Consider the following 17,490-nt stretch of genomic DNA (forward strand, 5'->3'; position numbering starts at 1 on the left):
AACATAAGCTAGACGCAAGCACATTCCAAAAAGGACACCACTACTCTTGACACTTCTGCAGAAGCAGGCCTTCAACTCGGTTGTCGGCACACATGAGTGTTACTAAATTGTCATTCACGAATCTAAAATTTACCATTTTTCGAGTTTAATCCATTAAAATTAAATAATATAAGCCCAACCCCATTGCAATCAACATATGTCTTGGAGATGATTTTCTCATCAAGCTAAAAGAAGTGTAACCCCTAAATCAATATTCGGTGGTGTGTAGTTTCGTGCATGCGAAAAATTTAGTAAAATGTTAGGAGTAAATAAAATTGTTAAGATGTATATAATGTTGTGAAATGCCAGTTGAAATTGTTTCCGAAAGTTATCATGCACGTGTTGCCTAAAATGGTTGTGGTAAAACTTGTTTAGGTGTTTGATTGATACAATTGAGAGTTAAAACTTGAAAGTTTAAACTGAATGCTGAAATTTCTAAGCTGGTTACTATGTGTTTGTGGTGGTGATGTTATGGTGGCAATGTAAGGACACCAGTGGTGGTGGCTGTAGTGGCATTTGGTGGTCAATTGGGGAGCTAAGAGCGAGGGTTTTAGAATAATGGCGATGGCAATTTTTTTTTATAGGGAAAATAGATATTAATTATAAGGTGAATACATTACAAAGGTGGCATTTGAGAGGGGTGATAGTGGAAGATCGCAATGGTATGGTGTAGAGAGATTATAGTGATGACGGTGGAGAATGATAGTATAGTCATGGTGGTAAAGAAGTGAATGATTAGCGGTGAAAAAAGGTGGGGAGGGATGATGGTGGTGGTGGTAGAGAGGTGGCGTAGTCGTTGTGGTAAAATGGGTGAAGTGGTGGCCGTTGACTTAGTGATAATGGTAGTAGCAATGGGGGAGTGGCGGTGATTGTAGCAATGGTGGAGTAGTGCGGGTGGTAGAAGCGGTGGAGTGGTGGTGATAGCGATGTAGTCGTGGTGTATTCTTCTATGAATTACAGATAAATTACATACTAGGCCGTTTATTTTTTACAAAACTTTTAGCTTATATTATCAAAAGCTTTTAAATATTGAAGTTACAAAATAATACAATTTAAATACGCTTAAGTAATTATTGTTAAATATATTTAATTATAAATGATAAAAATTGAGTTATCAAACTACAAGACCTTAAAACAAAAACACGAAGACCTTTGTTCATTATAGTAGTACTACTATTTCGATAGATATATTGTGACTGCTGCAAATAAATAAATAAAATGGGAAAAAAGGTAAGAAAATGAAAACAAAATTGAATGGTCGGAACGAGCCCCAGTCGCAACGACTTCACAGAGGATTGTGAAGGAGTATCAATAGCAAAAGCCAGTTCAAGTGTCAAAACACACTATGGGCTATGGATAAATGAACTGATGAATACTTGTAGTATGTGAAATCTCCAATGGCTGAAGCAACCTTTGCCCTGAACCAGCACTTCTTGTTCGGCTTATCAAACTCAAGAACAACAACGTGGCTTCCCAATAGGAAAACCCTCTTCCCATCCCAAAAGAAGCCCCCCCATCTTTCTCTCATCCGTTGCTCCTCTTCTACATCGCCGCCACCGCCGTCGTCTTCGACGGAACTTGATTCACCTACAGCGGAGTCCTGTGTCAACTTGGGTCTCTCTCTCTTCTCCAAAGGACGGGTACCCTTCAATTTATTTCTAATTCTTTACTATTAATCCTTTCCAAGTTGCAATTTTCGAAACTGGGCGGTCCTAGTTTTTTACCAATTGATGTTCTTATTGCATGAGTAAGATAATTCACAAATGGGAATAGATAAATATTAACGAGTTCATATAAAAATAGTATAAGCACAATTGTCTTCCTCCATAAGTTTATCCATTCCAAAGGACGGGTACCCTTAAATTCTTTACGGCAATATCTTTTCCAAGTTGCAATTTTGTAAAATGGGCAGTCATAGTTTTGTGGAAATTTATGTTCTTATTGCATGAGTATGAAATGGTGGATAATGAGGAGTGGTCATGTGCATAGCACAATTCTCAAGTTGGATAGATAAATAAGAATATTAACGACTTCATACGAAAACAGTATAAGCACAAATACAATATTCTACCTCCATAAGTCTTTCGAATTCAAGTAATTAATATTGTTGTTTGAGATAGTATTGGCTGCACAAGTGCACTTCTAAATACCTCCCTAATTTCTTCATCTCGAATTCATTAACGCCTGTTTTCAAACTACCTCTTGGTGTTGTTCAGGTAAGGAGTCAAATTTTTGATGTTCATATTTTCCTTAGAGTCAGGAAGCAAATTAATTTAACATGATAAGATCATAAGATATGATTCGAGGAGTTGTGTTTAACAATATTCCACGTAAGGATGCTGGGCTAGTGGGCTGTCATTGAACCCGTTGCAGTTGATTGTTTCCGAAGCTCTATAGTTGGGATAACAAATCGATTTTTAATGCTTTGTAAATCACAAACTTCTACGAGTTTTTAGAATTCCATCACTTGGTAGTTGTTAGTATCAGATTATCTGGACATTTGCATTGCTCTTCTAGGCTTGCAGTTTTGTGAATCATAAAGACAAACAGGTTGAAAGTTTCACTGTCCCGTGACTCCTGAGTCCTGTCCATGACAATTGGTTTTCCAGGTCAAAGATGCTCTAGCTCAGTTTGAGACAGCACTTACTTTGGATCCTAATCCTGTGGAAGCTCAAGCTGCTCTCTACAACAAAGCCTGTTGTCATGCCTACAGGTGGCCATTCTCTGCTTTCCTTCCGATTGTGTTTTTCATTGCTTTTGCTGTGTTCCTTTGGTAAATCAGGTCTGTTGAAGTATTTTTTATACATGAGGTGATTTTGTACTCGTAAATGGGTTCATTATGGAAGGTAATGATGTAAATATGCAATAATGTCACAAGAATTCCATGTACACGTAAAACTTGTATGATGGCCCTTTCATCAGTCTTCACCTTAGAAGCTCTCATATACTATCAGGATGCCTATATCCATATTTTCATAATTACTAGTAAATTTTTTCCTGAAAGGTACAAACCTATGGGTGCGGAAAAAATTCAGTTTGCTAAATTTGGTTTGTTGGAATGAGTGTGTTCCATGTTCTGGAATTCGTGTTCTACAGTTCTTACTGTATAAATCAGATGGGCTTTAGCATTTTCTACTAACTTTGAATCAACCCACTGGAAGGATGGGGTGCTGGTATCCTTTGGGATAGGGTCCGGCATGAGTTTTGGATCTTTTAAAGTTGGCTTGTATTTCTGCATATATGATTTCACCAGAGCAAGTAGACGTCATCGGAGCATGATCTCTCACCCCTTTCTTTCTACTGTGTCATGTCTTTGAATTCTGAATGAAAAGTTGTCATACGCTTCGCTTGGCCACAAGCTGATCAATCTTAAATTTTTTGATTTCTTCTTTCTTTTGTTTTTCTTTTCATTTTGAGAAAGAGGGGAAGGAAAGAAAGCTGCTGAATGTCTGCGCACTGCTTTGAGAGAATATAACCTCAAATTTGGTACAATTCTTAATGATCCAGACTTGGCCTCCTTTAGAGCTTTGCCTGAATTCAAGGAACTGCAAGAAGAGGTTGTTGCTTGATTTGATCTTCATTATGTCTATATCTTTCTGTTGTGCATATGCTCATTTCATTAAAGCCTGTCAAGGTTATGTCATTTGATAATGCCAAGTTCACTTATCATTTTCTGTTAGGTTGTGTGTTGCACGTTGGAATAAATGTTGTCAGTTGGAACTTGAAAGTGTAGCTCAGTCGTTGAACACTTGAGTTTTAAGACATCACGTGCGGCCTCTTTTTTTATGCACAGGCTAGGCTTGGTGGGGAAGATATTGGCTACAGCTTCCGAAGAGATCTTAAACTAATTAGTGAAGTCCAAGCACCATTTCGGGGAGTTAGGAGATTTTTCTACGTTGCTCTTTCTGCAGCTGCAGGGATATCATTGTTTTTTACTGTACCTAGGCTAATACGTGCGATCCAGGGTGGCGATGATGCTCCTGATTTATTGGCAACTGCTGAAAATGCTGCCATCAATGTTGGCGGTAAACGAAAACGCTCTTTTGCTTCCAATTATGATATTGAGACACCTTGCATATCTGTAACTAGATTTGCTGATTATTTGCATTAATTTTGTTACGGGCAACTGCTGAAAATGACTAAGCTTTTGAATCAGCAATCCTGCAGGTATTATAATTTTCGTGGCACTGTTTTTCTGGGATAACAAGAAAGAAGAGGAACAGCTTGCTCAGATATCCCGAAATGAAACTCTATCAAGGTTGCCTTTGCGGCTCTCAACTAAACGGGTTGTTGAACTTGTTCAATTACGAGACACTGTCAGGCCTGTTAGTATCTATACTTTTTCCTTAATCAGATTCTTCATGTCTAAATGGCTTTCAATGAAATCATAATCATATAAATTATGAGTCGTAGATTTTGGAGGTTAGGGTAATATTTGGTACAAGGATGAAATGTTGAAAGGGGAGGAAAGTGGAAAATGCGTCCCAGGGGAGAGAAAGCTGCATCGCGTCTTCTGTTGGTTATATCGCGTCTTCTGTTGGCTAGGTCAATGAATATGTCTGTCTGTTTTAAGTTTCTCCCAGATGTGTATGGATATTTGTGTTGTCTAAATCTTCAGTTTCTTGGTGTGTTAATGTTATCACTGGTGATTGATTCAGGTTATTTTGGCTGGGAAAAAGGAGACTGTTTCTTTAGCCATCCAAAAGGCTGAGAGGTTCCGCACTGAGCTCCTCCGACGAGGTGTTCTTTTGGTTCCTGTAATTTGGGGACAAGCTAAAGCACCACAAATTACGAAGAAAGGTTTCGGCAATCGTCCAAAGGCTGCTCCGTCCCTACCTTCTATTGGGGTAAGGTTGAGAAAATCCCATAACATTCTTGCTTGGCGCTGCCTTTTTCCTGGGAGCCAACATGTTTTCCCTGTATCCCTTATTGGTTATCTTGGTTTCTTCAAACAATTGTGATGAAATGATAAGTTACTGAATTTGGTTTGTAAATTCGAGTAATAAGTTTTATGTGTCATGCGGTGCACGAGTCTTGATTATTCTGCACCAGTGCACCGTTGCAACAAATTTTGTTGTGAACTGTGTCGTGTGTATTCGATCAACATTTAGCCTTTAAAAAATCCTCTAACGCTGTGTATGGCATCCTGCTAGGAAGATTTTGACAAACGAGCTCTGTCAATAACTGCAAAATCGAAATTGAAAACTGAAGTTCGATTCAAGGCTGAGGTGGTATCACCTGCAGAGTGGGAAAGGTCAGCAGCTACTTGTAAATTTGGTTTCAAGTTTTTTCGTTCTTGTTTCTTGATGGGTGGCAATTTTCCGTTCTCATTGTGTGGTCTCTTATGAAAGAGATTTGTTAATCATATATTCCTTTTGCCTCCTTTCTAGTTTATGCCAAGAAAGTGGGATATAGATTTGCTTACAGAATTTCCCTAAGAATAAGCTAAAACTTTCAAGTTCCAGCAAGTGGAGTGGTAGGCACCATATACTCCCATGCATTGGACAGGGTTCAAATCTCACTAACTACAACTAACAATACTAACATTAGCAGAGGAAAAAAAAAAAAAAAACTTTCAAGTTCTAAGTCTTGAAAAGGTTCTTTCCAGTTATAATTTGCTAGCTTCTGACTTTCCCTGAACTTGATTCAGTTGGATAGAGGATCAACAGAAATCTGAAGGGGTTACTCCTGGTGAAGACGTCTACATAATACTACGTCTAGATGGTCGTGTTCGAAGATCAGGGAAGGTCAGTGCTCAAAATGCATAATTCCTCCCCTACCTATTTTCCCTCTCAATCGGCATGATATTTTATATATGCAACATGGAGCGGGAAACTTTGGACTCTTCTAATGATCGTCCTTCATAGGTTGACTAGTCATTAGAGCTCATTGCTTTCTCAGTTTCTCCTATGTCTTGTCATGGTGACCGAACATGCATTTGGCCTTAAGGTTGCGAGTATTAAGTAATTAAGTTCATTCATTCAACTCTAGACAATGCAGTTGCCAGAAAAAAAAAAAAAGAAAAGAAAAAAAGATTGGAGTATATATTCTAGACAATGTAGGAGTAACTGGTTTTGGTCAAATATGGTGTTTCTTTTAATTCTAACATTCTCACCCTCTCTGCTGCAGGGCATGCCTGACTGGCAACAAATTGTGAAGGAGCTGCCACCCATGGAAGCTTTACTAAGCAAGCTCGAAAGATGACATTTTCTTTTTTCCAGCCTACTGTCCCCTCTATTGTTTTCTTTTTCTTTTTCTTGGATCATATCTGTTCTTATGCCTGATTTGAACTGTAAATTGTTTGCTTATTGTGTGTCTTGAGTTTATCAATTTTTATATTTTCAGTGTAAAAAACGCTGAATGGTTGACAGATGTGTCTAGAGCCGTTCGATTTACAAGAATTATGTTTATGTACATGGGACAGGTATGGATGTTATGAACCGTCATGTTAGGTTCTGTGTCTGCATATTTGCAACGGTAAGGATTGGAAATGAAATGCACCGGGTGATCTACTCCATTAATTTTAGAATCCAAGCATTTAGTTAGATCTCCAACCGAGAGTAAAGGCTAGACCTCCTTGGTTTATCTATCTAAATTTTCTATTAGGACCTTCGTATCTTCTGGGGAAGCTTTTTTTTTATTTTAACATCTTCTGGGGAAGCTATTGAGTACCATTTTTTTCCCCCCCGGTAACAGTACTTTTCATTGAAACCCCAAACAAGGAAACGAGGGTAGAGAAATCCAAATGGATTGAAGCAATTCGATTGTTTCGAAACCTGCAGTTTTACGGGATTCGGGAATTGCTCCTGAAATTAATAGTATCTATTCTGGAAACGAGGGTAGGGACAATAGATGATAGCATCAGTTGAACCTCCATAGCCACCGACTTTGCTACTATAATTTATCCACTCGAGGTAGAGAAAACGCTCTATATGGACCGCCTAAAATGAGTTCATTTTCATTTTAGATGAGAGATAGCAAATCGGATACTTTTATGCTGTGATTGTAAAATAAGAACCGTCATTATTTCATTTGATGATTCAAGCCAAAGGTTTTACAGGTCTTGTCTATAAATAAATAAAATTGATCAAATATTGTCAATCATTCAAACTAATAATAGATGATTTGTGGGAAATTGACAGTCATATGATCTGTTTGGTTATCAATAACCAAGAGTCCGCATTCTCACCGTCTTTTTTTTTTTCTCCCAAAACGAAAATAATTCAATTAGGCACCTGCGATGTTCCATTAACATGATACAGTCTCTGTTTTTTTATTATTTGATCAGAGTATAAGGTTTATTCCTATATGGACCGGAGATGCTGCCAAGCACCCCTGCCAAGCGGGTGTTGAGCGGTCGGATGCCGATCTGGCTGTTTATTTTGACAATCGACAGTTTGAATTGTGACCAAGCAATGGACGGTTCAGATCTATATGCTCTCAGATTCAATCTGAACCATCCGCGCCGAGATGAACAGCCGGATGCCGTTCGACCAATATCTCGAAATCTCTTCTGTTCCAGCTACATGTCACGACGTGCATCTCTCTCCTGTCCGAGAAATCAGCTTGAAAATGGATACAAAGCTGTCATCAAGATTATAAAAGCCACTATGTTAGTAGATGCCTGAGAGAGGCTTTTCGGAAATTCCAATGCAATTTCCCACGAATGTGCTGCTCTTGCTTTGATATTTTGTATCTTTCCTAAATAAAAAAAGAAATTGATTTTCGCGCTCCATTTTTGTACGCAGGCACTCCACTTTATACATGAAATTAATAGCTTGCGTACAAAAGTGGAGAACCAAAATTAGCATTCAGAAACAATAAAAAATATCGTACTTTTTTTTATAGTTTTTTTTGGGGGGGCACTGGCCAGATACAAATATATTTTTCCTCGAATCCTTTGCAGGACTTATGGTATTTGAATAGCATAAATGCCGCCGTGCCGGGCTGCACCATCGTAGGAAAGCCACGGGCATAACATAAACTAGAAGAGAGGTCAGAGAAGAAAGGAGGAGGAAAAAACGATAGCGAAAGAAAATGACGAGCTCTTCTTCTTCCTTCCCCTTCTTACCACTAGTTGTTTCTCTGGTGGTGGTCATGATCTCGTTGTCCACCGCCGGAGCAAGCGGAGGCCACCGCGAACAGGGGAGCTGGGCCGCGGTGAAACCCGGCGGATGCCGAGGGTCGGAGTGCATCACGGGGGAGGGCGAGTTCGACGTGGATTCGGAGATCAAGAGGCGCAAGTTGTATTCGGGGTACTACATCTGTTACGAAGCGCTGCAGAGCGACTTCGTGCCGTGCTCGCAAAGGGGTCAGTCCTATTATAACTGCGACGAGGGCGCTGATGCTAACCCCTACTCCCGTAGTTGCAATGCCATTACCCAATGCCGCTCCGACTACGGTTATTATTATTAAGTCAACGGTTTAATGCCCTCTTTTTGGTTCAAAATGTTTTTCGGTTTTTTTTTTTTTTTTTTTAAGTCCTCGGGGTTTTCCCTGTATTTCTCTTCTACTTGCAGCAAATAAGCCAGCAATGTAATGAGTTGAATTGATTCAACGATTGTCCTTTTATAGATTTGCAATTGTGATAGCCAAAAAAATGTGGCTTTTGTGAACCGTATATTTTTCTCAGTTTAGTTTTTAGAAGAATGTTATCAAATTATATAGAGTCATAGACAAGTGAGTTACTCCCTCCGTCCCGGTTTGTTTGTCTCCTTTTTGATTTTTTGAGAGCGTTTGACCTCTCAAAGAATTAACTATAATTTTCAATTCGTAATATTTTTAATATGCAATATGAATCTTATTTGATAAATCTTAATTAGTTTTATTATACAAAATCTTCAAAAAAAAAAATTATAAAATGTAAGATATAAGTATATTTTTGAAAGACACGTATTTCGACAATTGGACAAATAAATTGGGACGGAGGGAGTATGAGATTATATGGATCTCAAGATCAATCAAGATGGCACGTAAGGAGGCCTACAACTTGGTTTGCGGGATCTACTTCGGTCTCGCTCCGATGATCGAAAACATTCATTTCGTAGAGCTCGTCAAGTAGAACCATCATGTGTAAAATCAGTTCGATTGGATATCATTAAATGTCTGATCGAAACATTTTTATTTTGAAAATAATGGATCCGGAAAATACTGGATCAAATCCTCTGGATTCCATTATTGGCAAGTTGTATGTGTTCAGATTAGGTACTTAATGATATCCGATCAAGCTGATTATTCGCATGATTTTCTTCTCGACGAGCTCTTCGAAGTAAACGTTTGCGATCATCGGAGCGAGACCTGAGAGGGCCCCGCAAGGCCGGGACATCACCGTGCCGTCCCTTGGAGGGCACAGCACGGCCCCTCATTTCAGACACTGATTTTCCAGGCTAAAGATGCTATATGTCAGTTTGAAACAGGGCAGAGAGGCACTTTGGACCCTAATTTCGTGGAAGCTCAAGTTGCCGTCTCTCTCTAGCTGTAATGAAGGATCACAGGTGGCCATTCTTTGCTTTCCTTCCTGTTCTGTTTTTTTTCTTGCTTTTGAACTGTTTGTTCGATGCGTTTGTGCTTCGTACTAATCAACTTGATTGAAGTAAGTCACACAAAAAAAAAAAAAACCAGAAAAATACTTGATTGAAGATTATCTGAAAACATTAGCGAAGCAATTCAAATTAACTTACTGATTGGTACGCAATGGGTGTTTTGTCATCAGAAATTAAAAGGGGAATCAATTAGTATCAATTAGACTACACTTAATTAGCATCATATAGGTATGTGCATGGAACTCTAGTACTGTACCTATGTCGATCAAGACCGAAATCAAGATCTCACCTTTTGGTATGAGCGCTAAAAAAATATCTTTAGTCCCACCAAAGCGACTACCAAGACTTGAATCCAAGCATTGAGTGAGAAAATACAAGTAGTTACCCATAGCGTTGGGCCGATGGGCACTCTAATGCAAAAGTCCGTCTCTCTTGCAATGGAAAGATCTTAATAGTAGAGGTAGAGAGAGCACAGAGCACCTTCCTAGGGTTGGGGGGCGTGAATTTTTTGGTACTTTTTGTTTTGATAATTTTGTTCGTCTTTTCTCGCTAAGTTCAAATATTTTTTTTTAATATTTTTTTTTAGAAAATTGTGTTGTAGATTGGATGATAGATTTACCGACGTACAACATAATTCTTATTCTTTACTGTCTTGACACATTGACCGAAGACTTATTTATCTCATCGATACAGTTAATAGGATTATTGACAACCTTTAAAGAGTAAACAATCTTGATGAAAGTACGCGCGAAAAGATCTCACAAAAAAATCTGGATTGGAAGAGAGAATAGAATTCCTTGATGATGAAAGAGAGATCGAGGACATGCATTTTCCTATATATATATGAATGGTGATGAGACACACTGCGAGCAAAGCGATAACAATAATTAATGGTAGTACACGTAATGTTTTTCCAGATTCATCTTATTATAACACCGACGATTTCTGAAGCTGAAGAGACAAATGTCTCTGAAACATGACGAATGTATCCTCATTAGCTCATACAAGTATATGTTTTTTTTTTGATCCGCTCATACAAGTATATGTAGGGTCCTCTTCTAACAACTACTCCACTATATAGAATCATAATAATAATAATACCTTTGTGAATCTATTACGTAATGCATGGCCCTGTTCGAATGATTAATTTATGTACCATAATTTTTTGATTTTTTTTTTTTTAGGTTTGTTAGTTTTACGCCAATCTTTTATGTGATATGAGTGAGTTAGAATGAGAGGAACCAGAAAGTAAAAAATTGTGATATTTACACAAGTATTTTGGGAAATATATATCTAAGAAAATGTCCACAAACTGATTTTTTGAGCTTTTATTTGGATATTTTTCAAAACACTTGTGTAAAAGTCATGGTTTTTGCTTTTTCGGTTCCTCTCATCCATATCACATAAAAGTTTAGTGTAAAACTAATAAATGCAAAAAAAAATTGAATAAAAGACAACCAAAAAAATATTCTGCGTTAGTCACTAGCCAACGTAAACACCCTCAGGCCCACTAATCAGGTTGAGGCCCCGTTCCAGAACGATAAATAAGTACTTATTTTTTAAGAAGACAATTTTAAGCTCAAAAATCATATGCTTATGCAAATAATTTTTCTATCACTATGGATCTTGTTTAATAGATCTCATTGAGATCTTTAATATGGTGTAAAAAAAATTGAAAAAATAATTTTCATCTACATTATTTTTGAGTTTGAAAATGTGAAATAAGTATTTATTTTTTAAAAAGGTGTTCGAGCCTGAGTTATACTAAGCAAAAAGTGCAAAAAATGAGTTGTCATATATTATTCAATTTTTTTCTATTTTTTTAGTTTTACACCTAACTTTTATGCATTATTGATTCGTCTCGGTGTGATGAATCGGAAAATCCAATTTTTTTTTTACTTTTACTTAAATATTTTAAGAAATGTCAACTTTTAAGTTAAAAAGAAGGTTGTCAACCCCGTGTTGGCCTAGTGGTATTGACCGAGAACTTATGAGTTTGCTCAATGATAAGATTTCATACGTGTTCACTTCTTCCATTGCATGTGTAGTAACTTTTGACTTTCGAGACCACCTCAGCCCACGATGTAAAAGTTCAAAGGATTATGAGAGGAATAGTAAAAGAATTAGTTTGAGATGTGTACAAATTTGTGCGAAAAAATAAAATAAAGGCGGTCCTTGATAAGTACTTATCAGAATTTCCTAATGACAGATTGTCCCCGCATTAAACGTGTCGCTGTTTCCGGAATCCACATGTACAGTCTCTCTCTCCCTCTCTCCCCACATCATCACAACAACTGAAGAAAGCCCCATACCCATCCCTTCCATCTTCTGACCAAATCCTGAGGAGCACCGTCGGCACTAGCCTTCCATCCACGTGTACCACCACCCTCCACCCCTCCCCTCCTCTTTCGTCCACGTTTCACTCCCCCGATAACCTCGTTCCCCTCTATATAACACCCACCTGAAATTCCTCACTCCACCTCCCTCTCTCTCTCTTCTCTCTCTCTCTTTCTTCCTCTGTGTTTGAAGTAACATCTGCATGTGATGGAGCCAGAAACAGAAAACATCCGACAAAGAGGAACAAGGGGCGAGCCCACCGTGGACGAACCGAAAACAAATGAAAACTACGAAAACAGCACCAAGACCTCCGAGGATCAAAGCGGCAGCAAAACCAAAGGGAGGAGGCCGAGGAGGATAGCGACAGCGAGACGCGGCCTCCGCTCGTTGGCCATAGCCGTGGCGCTCCCTCTGTCCCTCCACCTCGCCGCGGTTGTGTTTCTCCACGTGGCCTCAGCCAAGCACCCCACGTGGTTCCGATCCCTGGCTTTGGAGGCGGTCTTCGTGGGCCTGCCCGCCCTCATGGGCTTCTGCGCCTGGCTGTTTTGGGTCGACGGTGGCTTTCACCGTCGGCCCATGGCGTTGGCGTTCTTTCTGAGCTACCTTGCTTTGAGCCTGGCGTGGGACCCGATTGTTTTCGGGTTGGGTGCGCCTTGGGTCGGGTTGGTCGTGAGCTGGGCGATGCTGGGGGCTTTGATTGCGTGTCATATGATCTTCAAGGAGGCGAATCCGATTGCGGGGGATCTGGTGGCTGCTTCCATGATATGGGCTGTGTTTGTGATTTGTTTGAATCTTAAGCTTTTGTTGTGGTGAAGTGGGGTGGGATAATCGTGGTATTCTAGCTTTGTTTTGTTACTGTATGTGGAAGTTGTGTTATGTAGATTGATGAAATCTGTTGTAACGATGATAAGAGAACGTGAAAAATAAAGTGTCATATTTTATATTTTATATAGTTAGGGGGATTAATGAAAAGTTAGCCAATGAGGGAGACTTTAGAGGCTATCATAATTCTGAAAGTTCAAATCCCGCTCCTCTTGAGATTCAACCTTGGTCTCCAGGAAGGAGACATGAGCGAATTCTCTCACCATGGTTTCAATGAAAAATGAAATTTGAACGGAAAATATTGTATAGCTTTATTTTAGTTATTTTTATTTGTTTTAAGATGGTCTGAAATGAGAGAAACAAGGGTTCTGATAATAAAAACAAAAAAAAGAAACAGGTTTTTACTACAATTATATTTGGATGAGGGTCGATGAGTATGTGTACACAATGTCAATAAATCAGCTTATTAAATTATTTACACTAAATAATCTCTCTCATTTTTTATAGAAAGACTACAGCCACCGCATGCCATTTGGGGTCCACTCCTGGCCCCGCACGTACGATCCAATTCGTTCAATAATTTTTTTTTAAAAAACCGAGTGGGTTGCGCAAGAAATCAGCTTGATCCGATATGTGTAGGTAGGCCTGGGTAACAGGTCGCGTCGGGTCGTGTTCGTGTCGTGTTAGTTGGGTTTGTGTCACAAATCACCCAACCCGAACCCAACCCATTTAGAATTCGTGTTTCTTGAGTCGTGTCATTTTCGTGTTTCGTGTCAGAAATGCTCAACCCTAACCCGTTAACTTCGTGTCCGGTTCGTGTCGTGTTATCGTGTCTGTTGCCCAACTCTATATAGAATTACAGATATACCATATATTATGTATATACGTTCGTGTTAATGGGTGACACAAATTAGTAACCGTGTTAGTCGTGTCAATTTCGTGTCTTGCGTGTTCAACCCGAACCCAACCCATTTAGAATTCGTGTTCTCAAGTCGTGTCATTTTCGTGTTTCGTGTCAGAAATGTTCAACCCTAACCCGCTAACTTCGTGTTCGGTTCGTATCGTGTTATCGTGTCTCGTATCCGTTGCCCAGCTCTATGTGTAGGTGCTCAGATCAAGCTTTTCATCTTTGAAAAATCAGAAAAACAATCTTTCCATTTTTCCCAATTTTCCAAAGATGAGAAGCTTGATCCGAGCACTTAAACATATCGGATCGAGCTAATTTCTAAAGCGACCCACTCAATTTTTTTTTTATAAATTATTGAACGGATCGGATTGTCCTTGCAGGGCCCCGGAGTGGCTCCAAATGGCATGCGGTGGCCGGCTACCGCATTACACCTGCGGTGGCCGTAGTCTTTCTGCATTTTTTTATGCAAATCACGTGAATGATGTGACAAGTTTGATGACTGTGCATCCAATTTGGCGTTAAGAATAATTTGTCAAAATGGGTGGAAAAAGTTTTGCCATTGTTTGGTTTTCGGGTATTTTAGTTTGATCGAATAGTGGATGGAAAAAAAGAAAGGATAATGATTGGAGAGAATGTGTAATAAATAAAGTAAAGAGAGAGAAATGAAAGTAATATTTAGAGTAGGATATTGATTAAAAAATAAAAACAAAACAATGTTAAACTTGAAAACGAACAAAGTCACAATTCTTTATAATTTTAGCATAGGCATGGATCGAATTTGGCCTAATAATGCATTCGCCGTTACAAGGCGGAAGTTGATAGTGTCTAGTGTCTATCCCAACAACTTTCTCACACCACAACTAGAAGGCATCACGAAAGAATAGAAAAACGAAGTATTTTCGTAACATTCTATATGTTCACTTATTAATAAAGTTGCAGGACTTACTTTAGTGGGAATTTTTCACTAGAAATACTTTTTTGAAAAATAGATCCTATCAAAAGGGAGTAATTTAAGTTTCTTATAAGATTTTTTTGTCAAGAGAACAACACAAGTGAAAAAAACAAATTTCATTTTTCTTTATTTAACCTTGCTATATTTATTCGAATTGATTTCTCACACATCGATCCCACAACTAAACAAGTCCGAAAGAAAGCTCACAATTACATGTAGGAAAACGAGTCTTTTCAGATCTAATGGGTTTTAAAGTCGCTTGTAAAAGATTTTTCTACGTTTTACCTTTTTGTTTTAGAACATTGGAGATGAATCCCGTATCACTTGTTTATGGCTAGTAAGTGGTGTTTTCGATAGTGAAAAATTTGTAAATTTTTATTTATGATTAAGAGGTTGTTAGGTGTTTCAGGTAGTGAATAAGTTGTTGAGAAATGTCAAATTGTTTTCGATAGTGAATAAGTTGTTGATGGGTTTGTGAGTGAGTTACTGTAGCAAAAAGAGTTTTTGTTGACAACTTTTTTTTAATAGAAACGAGATAGTAAAATGTGAAACTTTTTTATTAGTGGAAAATAATATGATAAAATGCGTTAAGTTTTTTATTTTTTTGTAATTAAAGACACCCCCTAAGGCCAGGTGGATAAGACGGCTCTGCTGCCCACCATGGTAGAGCATCCCCAACCCACACCTCACACACCTCACACGGCACCGTTTTGATAAGGAAAAAAATAAACAAACTCTTTCGCTTGCAATTTTATGGAGCAAAAACGTGATTATGAAAGTCCTAAAGTTAAAATTTAATTATGTCTCTTTAGAACAATATGATCAGAATAATAAGATCTGCGCGTCAATTCAAACGGATTGAAAATTGGAGTACTTAAATTTTTTAATCATATTTTTTAATATATAAACGGTCTAAAAAAATTTAGTACGCCAATTTTTAATTCGTTTGAATAAGTACGAATATCTTATTATTCTAATCATATTATTTTAAAGTATCATAATTAATTTTTATCTCTAGAGCTCTCATAATTAAGTATTTGCTCTTTATTTAAGATCCTGTAGATCAGAAACGTAATTATGAGAGTCCTATAAACAAAAGTTAATTATATCTCTTTAGAATAATATGATTAGAATAATAAGATTTTCGTACTTGTTCAAACGAATTAAAAATTGGCATACTTAAAAATTTAGACTGTTTATATATTAAAAAATATGATTAAAAATTAAATGCTCAAATTTTCAATCCGTTTGATTTGACGAGAAGATCTTATTATTCTGATCATATTATTCTAAAGAAACATAATTAAATTTTAACTCTAGGACTCTCATAATTACGTTTCTGCTCCATAGGATTGCAAGCGGAATAGTTTGATTCTTTTTCCCTTATAAAAACGGTGCCGTGTGAGGTGTGGGTTGGGGCTGCTGTGCCATGGTGGGCAACAAAGCCCCCGCGTCCTATCAAAACGGTGCCATGTAAGGTGTGGGTTGGGGCTGCTGTGCCATGGTGTTCAGCAGAGCCCCCGCGTCCAGGCGGATAGGCCTGCTGTGATCATTGCCAATGGTCAATCTGGTAAAAGAACTGCAAGGGTCGTGGCACTTATGTTTTGCCATTTTTTTTAGACGAAATTTGATTTTTCATATCTAAGAGTCGTTGATATTTTTTGCGAAAACAATCTCCATAAAAATTAGCTCAATTGAATATTCTTTAAAGTGACCTGTTACTATATATTTTGTGTCCAACAGCTTTTTCTCTCCCTTTCTCTCAAATGGCATTTTGCCAAAATTATTGTCATATATGGCAAAAAATATGGCATTTGCCAAATTTAAGAGGGAGTTGAGTTTGTAGGTGTCGCACGCATTTTGCCATGTCTTGTGCCATTTTTTGGTTAAGGCATAAATCTTGACATTTTAGTCCAAATGATCAGATGTTCTGATCCCTGTTATCTCTCTCCTTTGGATTTTGTTAGGGATCAATCTCCGATTCAATACTAACCTTTAATTATCTTTTATTGGATTAAACCTTTTCCAACTCAAACCACACTCTTCATATGGGATAGGAGAAGTTTTTGGGTGCAAATACCCAATGCACATCCGAGCGATCCAAATATGCTTTGGATGGCCTAGATCTAAACAATGGACTTCTCGTGGGATAGGGTCATAGTGCGTGACAGCGAGGCCTAATCTGCATAAAGGCCAGATAACCAACCTCTTAACCCGGCCCAAAAAATAGCCGGAGGGGTCAAGTTAACTGTGGTTTAGCCCACCAAAAAATGGGCTTTGATCTGAGTCGGGTGCATGCAGGATACTTCTGTCCTGGGTTTGGGCTAGCCCATTATCATCTTTTTCCTGGGATACGGCCCAAGATTTATTTTGTCCGACCAATTTTCTTTTTTCTTTCGGAATAATTTGTCGGTATTTAAAAAGTTGAAAATAACTTTTCCCATTAAAGGGTAGTTGTTCAAAAGTTGTAGCTGAGTAGTATATATTTTTAAATAATGACGCAATGGAATCACGGGTTTGAACTAATTAGAATGATTCTAATTTATTTACGCACCGAAAATAGTAAAAATTATAGTGATTTTTAAAAGTCTCTCATTGGTGATTAAAAAAAAAAGGAAAAAAGAAGCCTCTCATTAATGTGGTAAGGTGACTCTCTCCTTTTCCAATCCACCAAGCTTCGAAAGTTTGACTTTTTTTCTTATCTATAGAAGCACACTCTTTTTAAATTGATAGAAGCGGCCATTTACGTTTTTGGAAGAGATTCAAATTCCTGACATTTTTGTGAGATGTAAGAGTATTTGACCAACTGATCTAGCCCCAATTGATTAACCATATCAACGTGTTGTAATGCTTATGATATAGGAAGAAGTGCAATTATCGGTAATTATTTA

The 17,490-nt window shown here is 38.1% G+C and overlaps 3 protein-coding genes across 4 annotated transcripts; all 3 read left to right on the forward strand.

Annotated features, from left to right (window-relative positions):
* Nucleotides 1-1,283: 1,283 nt before the first annotated feature.
* Nucleotides 1,284-6,495, forward strand: LOC131333207 (protein LOW PSII ACCUMULATION 1, chloroplastic). Of its 2 annotated transcripts, XM_058367614.1 has the most exons (9): nucleotides 1,285-1,679; nucleotides 2,649-2,752; nucleotides 3,461-3,596; nucleotides 3,833-4,064; nucleotides 4,207-4,364; nucleotides 4,698-4,886; nucleotides 5,193-5,293; nucleotides 5,690-5,786; nucleotides 6,169-6,495. In XM_058367614.1, the coding sequence occupies exons 1-9, from the start codon at nucleotides 1,437-1,439 to the stop codon at nucleotides 6,241-6,243; spliced, it is 1,335 nt and encodes a 444-aa protein (XP_058223597.1). In that variant the 5' UTR covers nucleotides 1,285-1,436; the 3' UTR covers nucleotides 6,244-6,495. The 2 variants fall into 2 exon arrangements, 1 of the variants encoding a protein (XP_058223597.1); XR_009201755.1 differs by lacking the exon at nucleotides 6,169-6,495 and having other exon boundaries at nucleotides 1,284-1,679; nucleotides 5,197-5,293.
* A 1,407-nt stretch (nucleotides 6,496-7,902) lies between these two features.
* On the forward strand, nucleotides 7,903-8,656 carry LOC131326182 (rapid alkalinization factor). Its single transcript, XM_058358828.1, has one exon. The coding sequence runs from the start codon at nucleotides 8,077-8,079 to the stop codon at nucleotides 8,452-8,454; it is 378 nt and encodes a 125-aa protein (XP_058214811.1). The 5' UTR covers nucleotides 7,903-8,076; the 3' UTR covers nucleotides 8,455-8,656.
* A 517-nt stretch (nucleotides 8,657-9,173) lies between these two features.
* On the forward strand, nucleotides 9,174-12,731 carry LOC131332384 (translocator protein homolog). The gene is made up of 2 exons (XM_058366584.1): nucleotides 9,174-9,243; nucleotides 12,136-12,731. Exons 1-2 carry the CDS (start codon nucleotides 9,174-9,176, stop codon nucleotides 12,729-12,731), a joined length of 666 nt encoding a protein of 221 aa, XP_058222567.1.
* Nucleotides 12,732-17,490: the final 4,759 nt, after the last annotated feature.

The sequence above is a fragment of the Rhododendron vialii genome, chromosome 1a, assembly GCF_030253575.1.
Source record: "Rhododendron vialii isolate Sample 1 chromosome 1a, ASM3025357v1".
NCBI lineage: Eukaryota > Viridiplantae > Streptophyta > Magnoliopsida > Ericales > Ericaceae > Rhododendron > Rhododendron vialii.

Bases quoted from the DNA above. Each gene is read 5' to 3' on its own strand.
- LOC131333207 (XM_058367614.1), top strand. From the start codon at position 1,437: ATGGCTGAAGCAACCTTTGCCCTGAACCAGCACTTCTTGTTCGGCTTA. The intron at 4,887-5,192 runs GTAAGGTTGAGA...GCATCCTGCTAG, and splicing joins CGTCCCTACCTTCTATTGGG to GAAGATTTTGACAAACGAGC. The intron at 5,787-6,168 runs GTCAGTGCTCAA...TCTCTGCTGCAG, and splicing joins GTGTTCGAAGATCAGGGAAG to GGCATGCCTGACTGGCAACA.
- LOC131332384 (XM_058366584.1), top strand. From the start codon at position 9,174: ATGGATCCGGAAAATACTGGATCAAATCCTCTGGATTCCATTATTGGC. The intron at 9,244-12,135 runs GTACTTAATGAT...TGATGGAGCCAG, and splicing joins GTTGTATGTGTTCAGATTAG to AAACAGAAAACATCCGACAA.
- LOC131326182 (XM_058358828.1), top strand. From the start codon at position 8,077: ATGACGAGCTCTTCTTCTTCCTTCCCCTTCTTACCACTAGTTGTTTCT.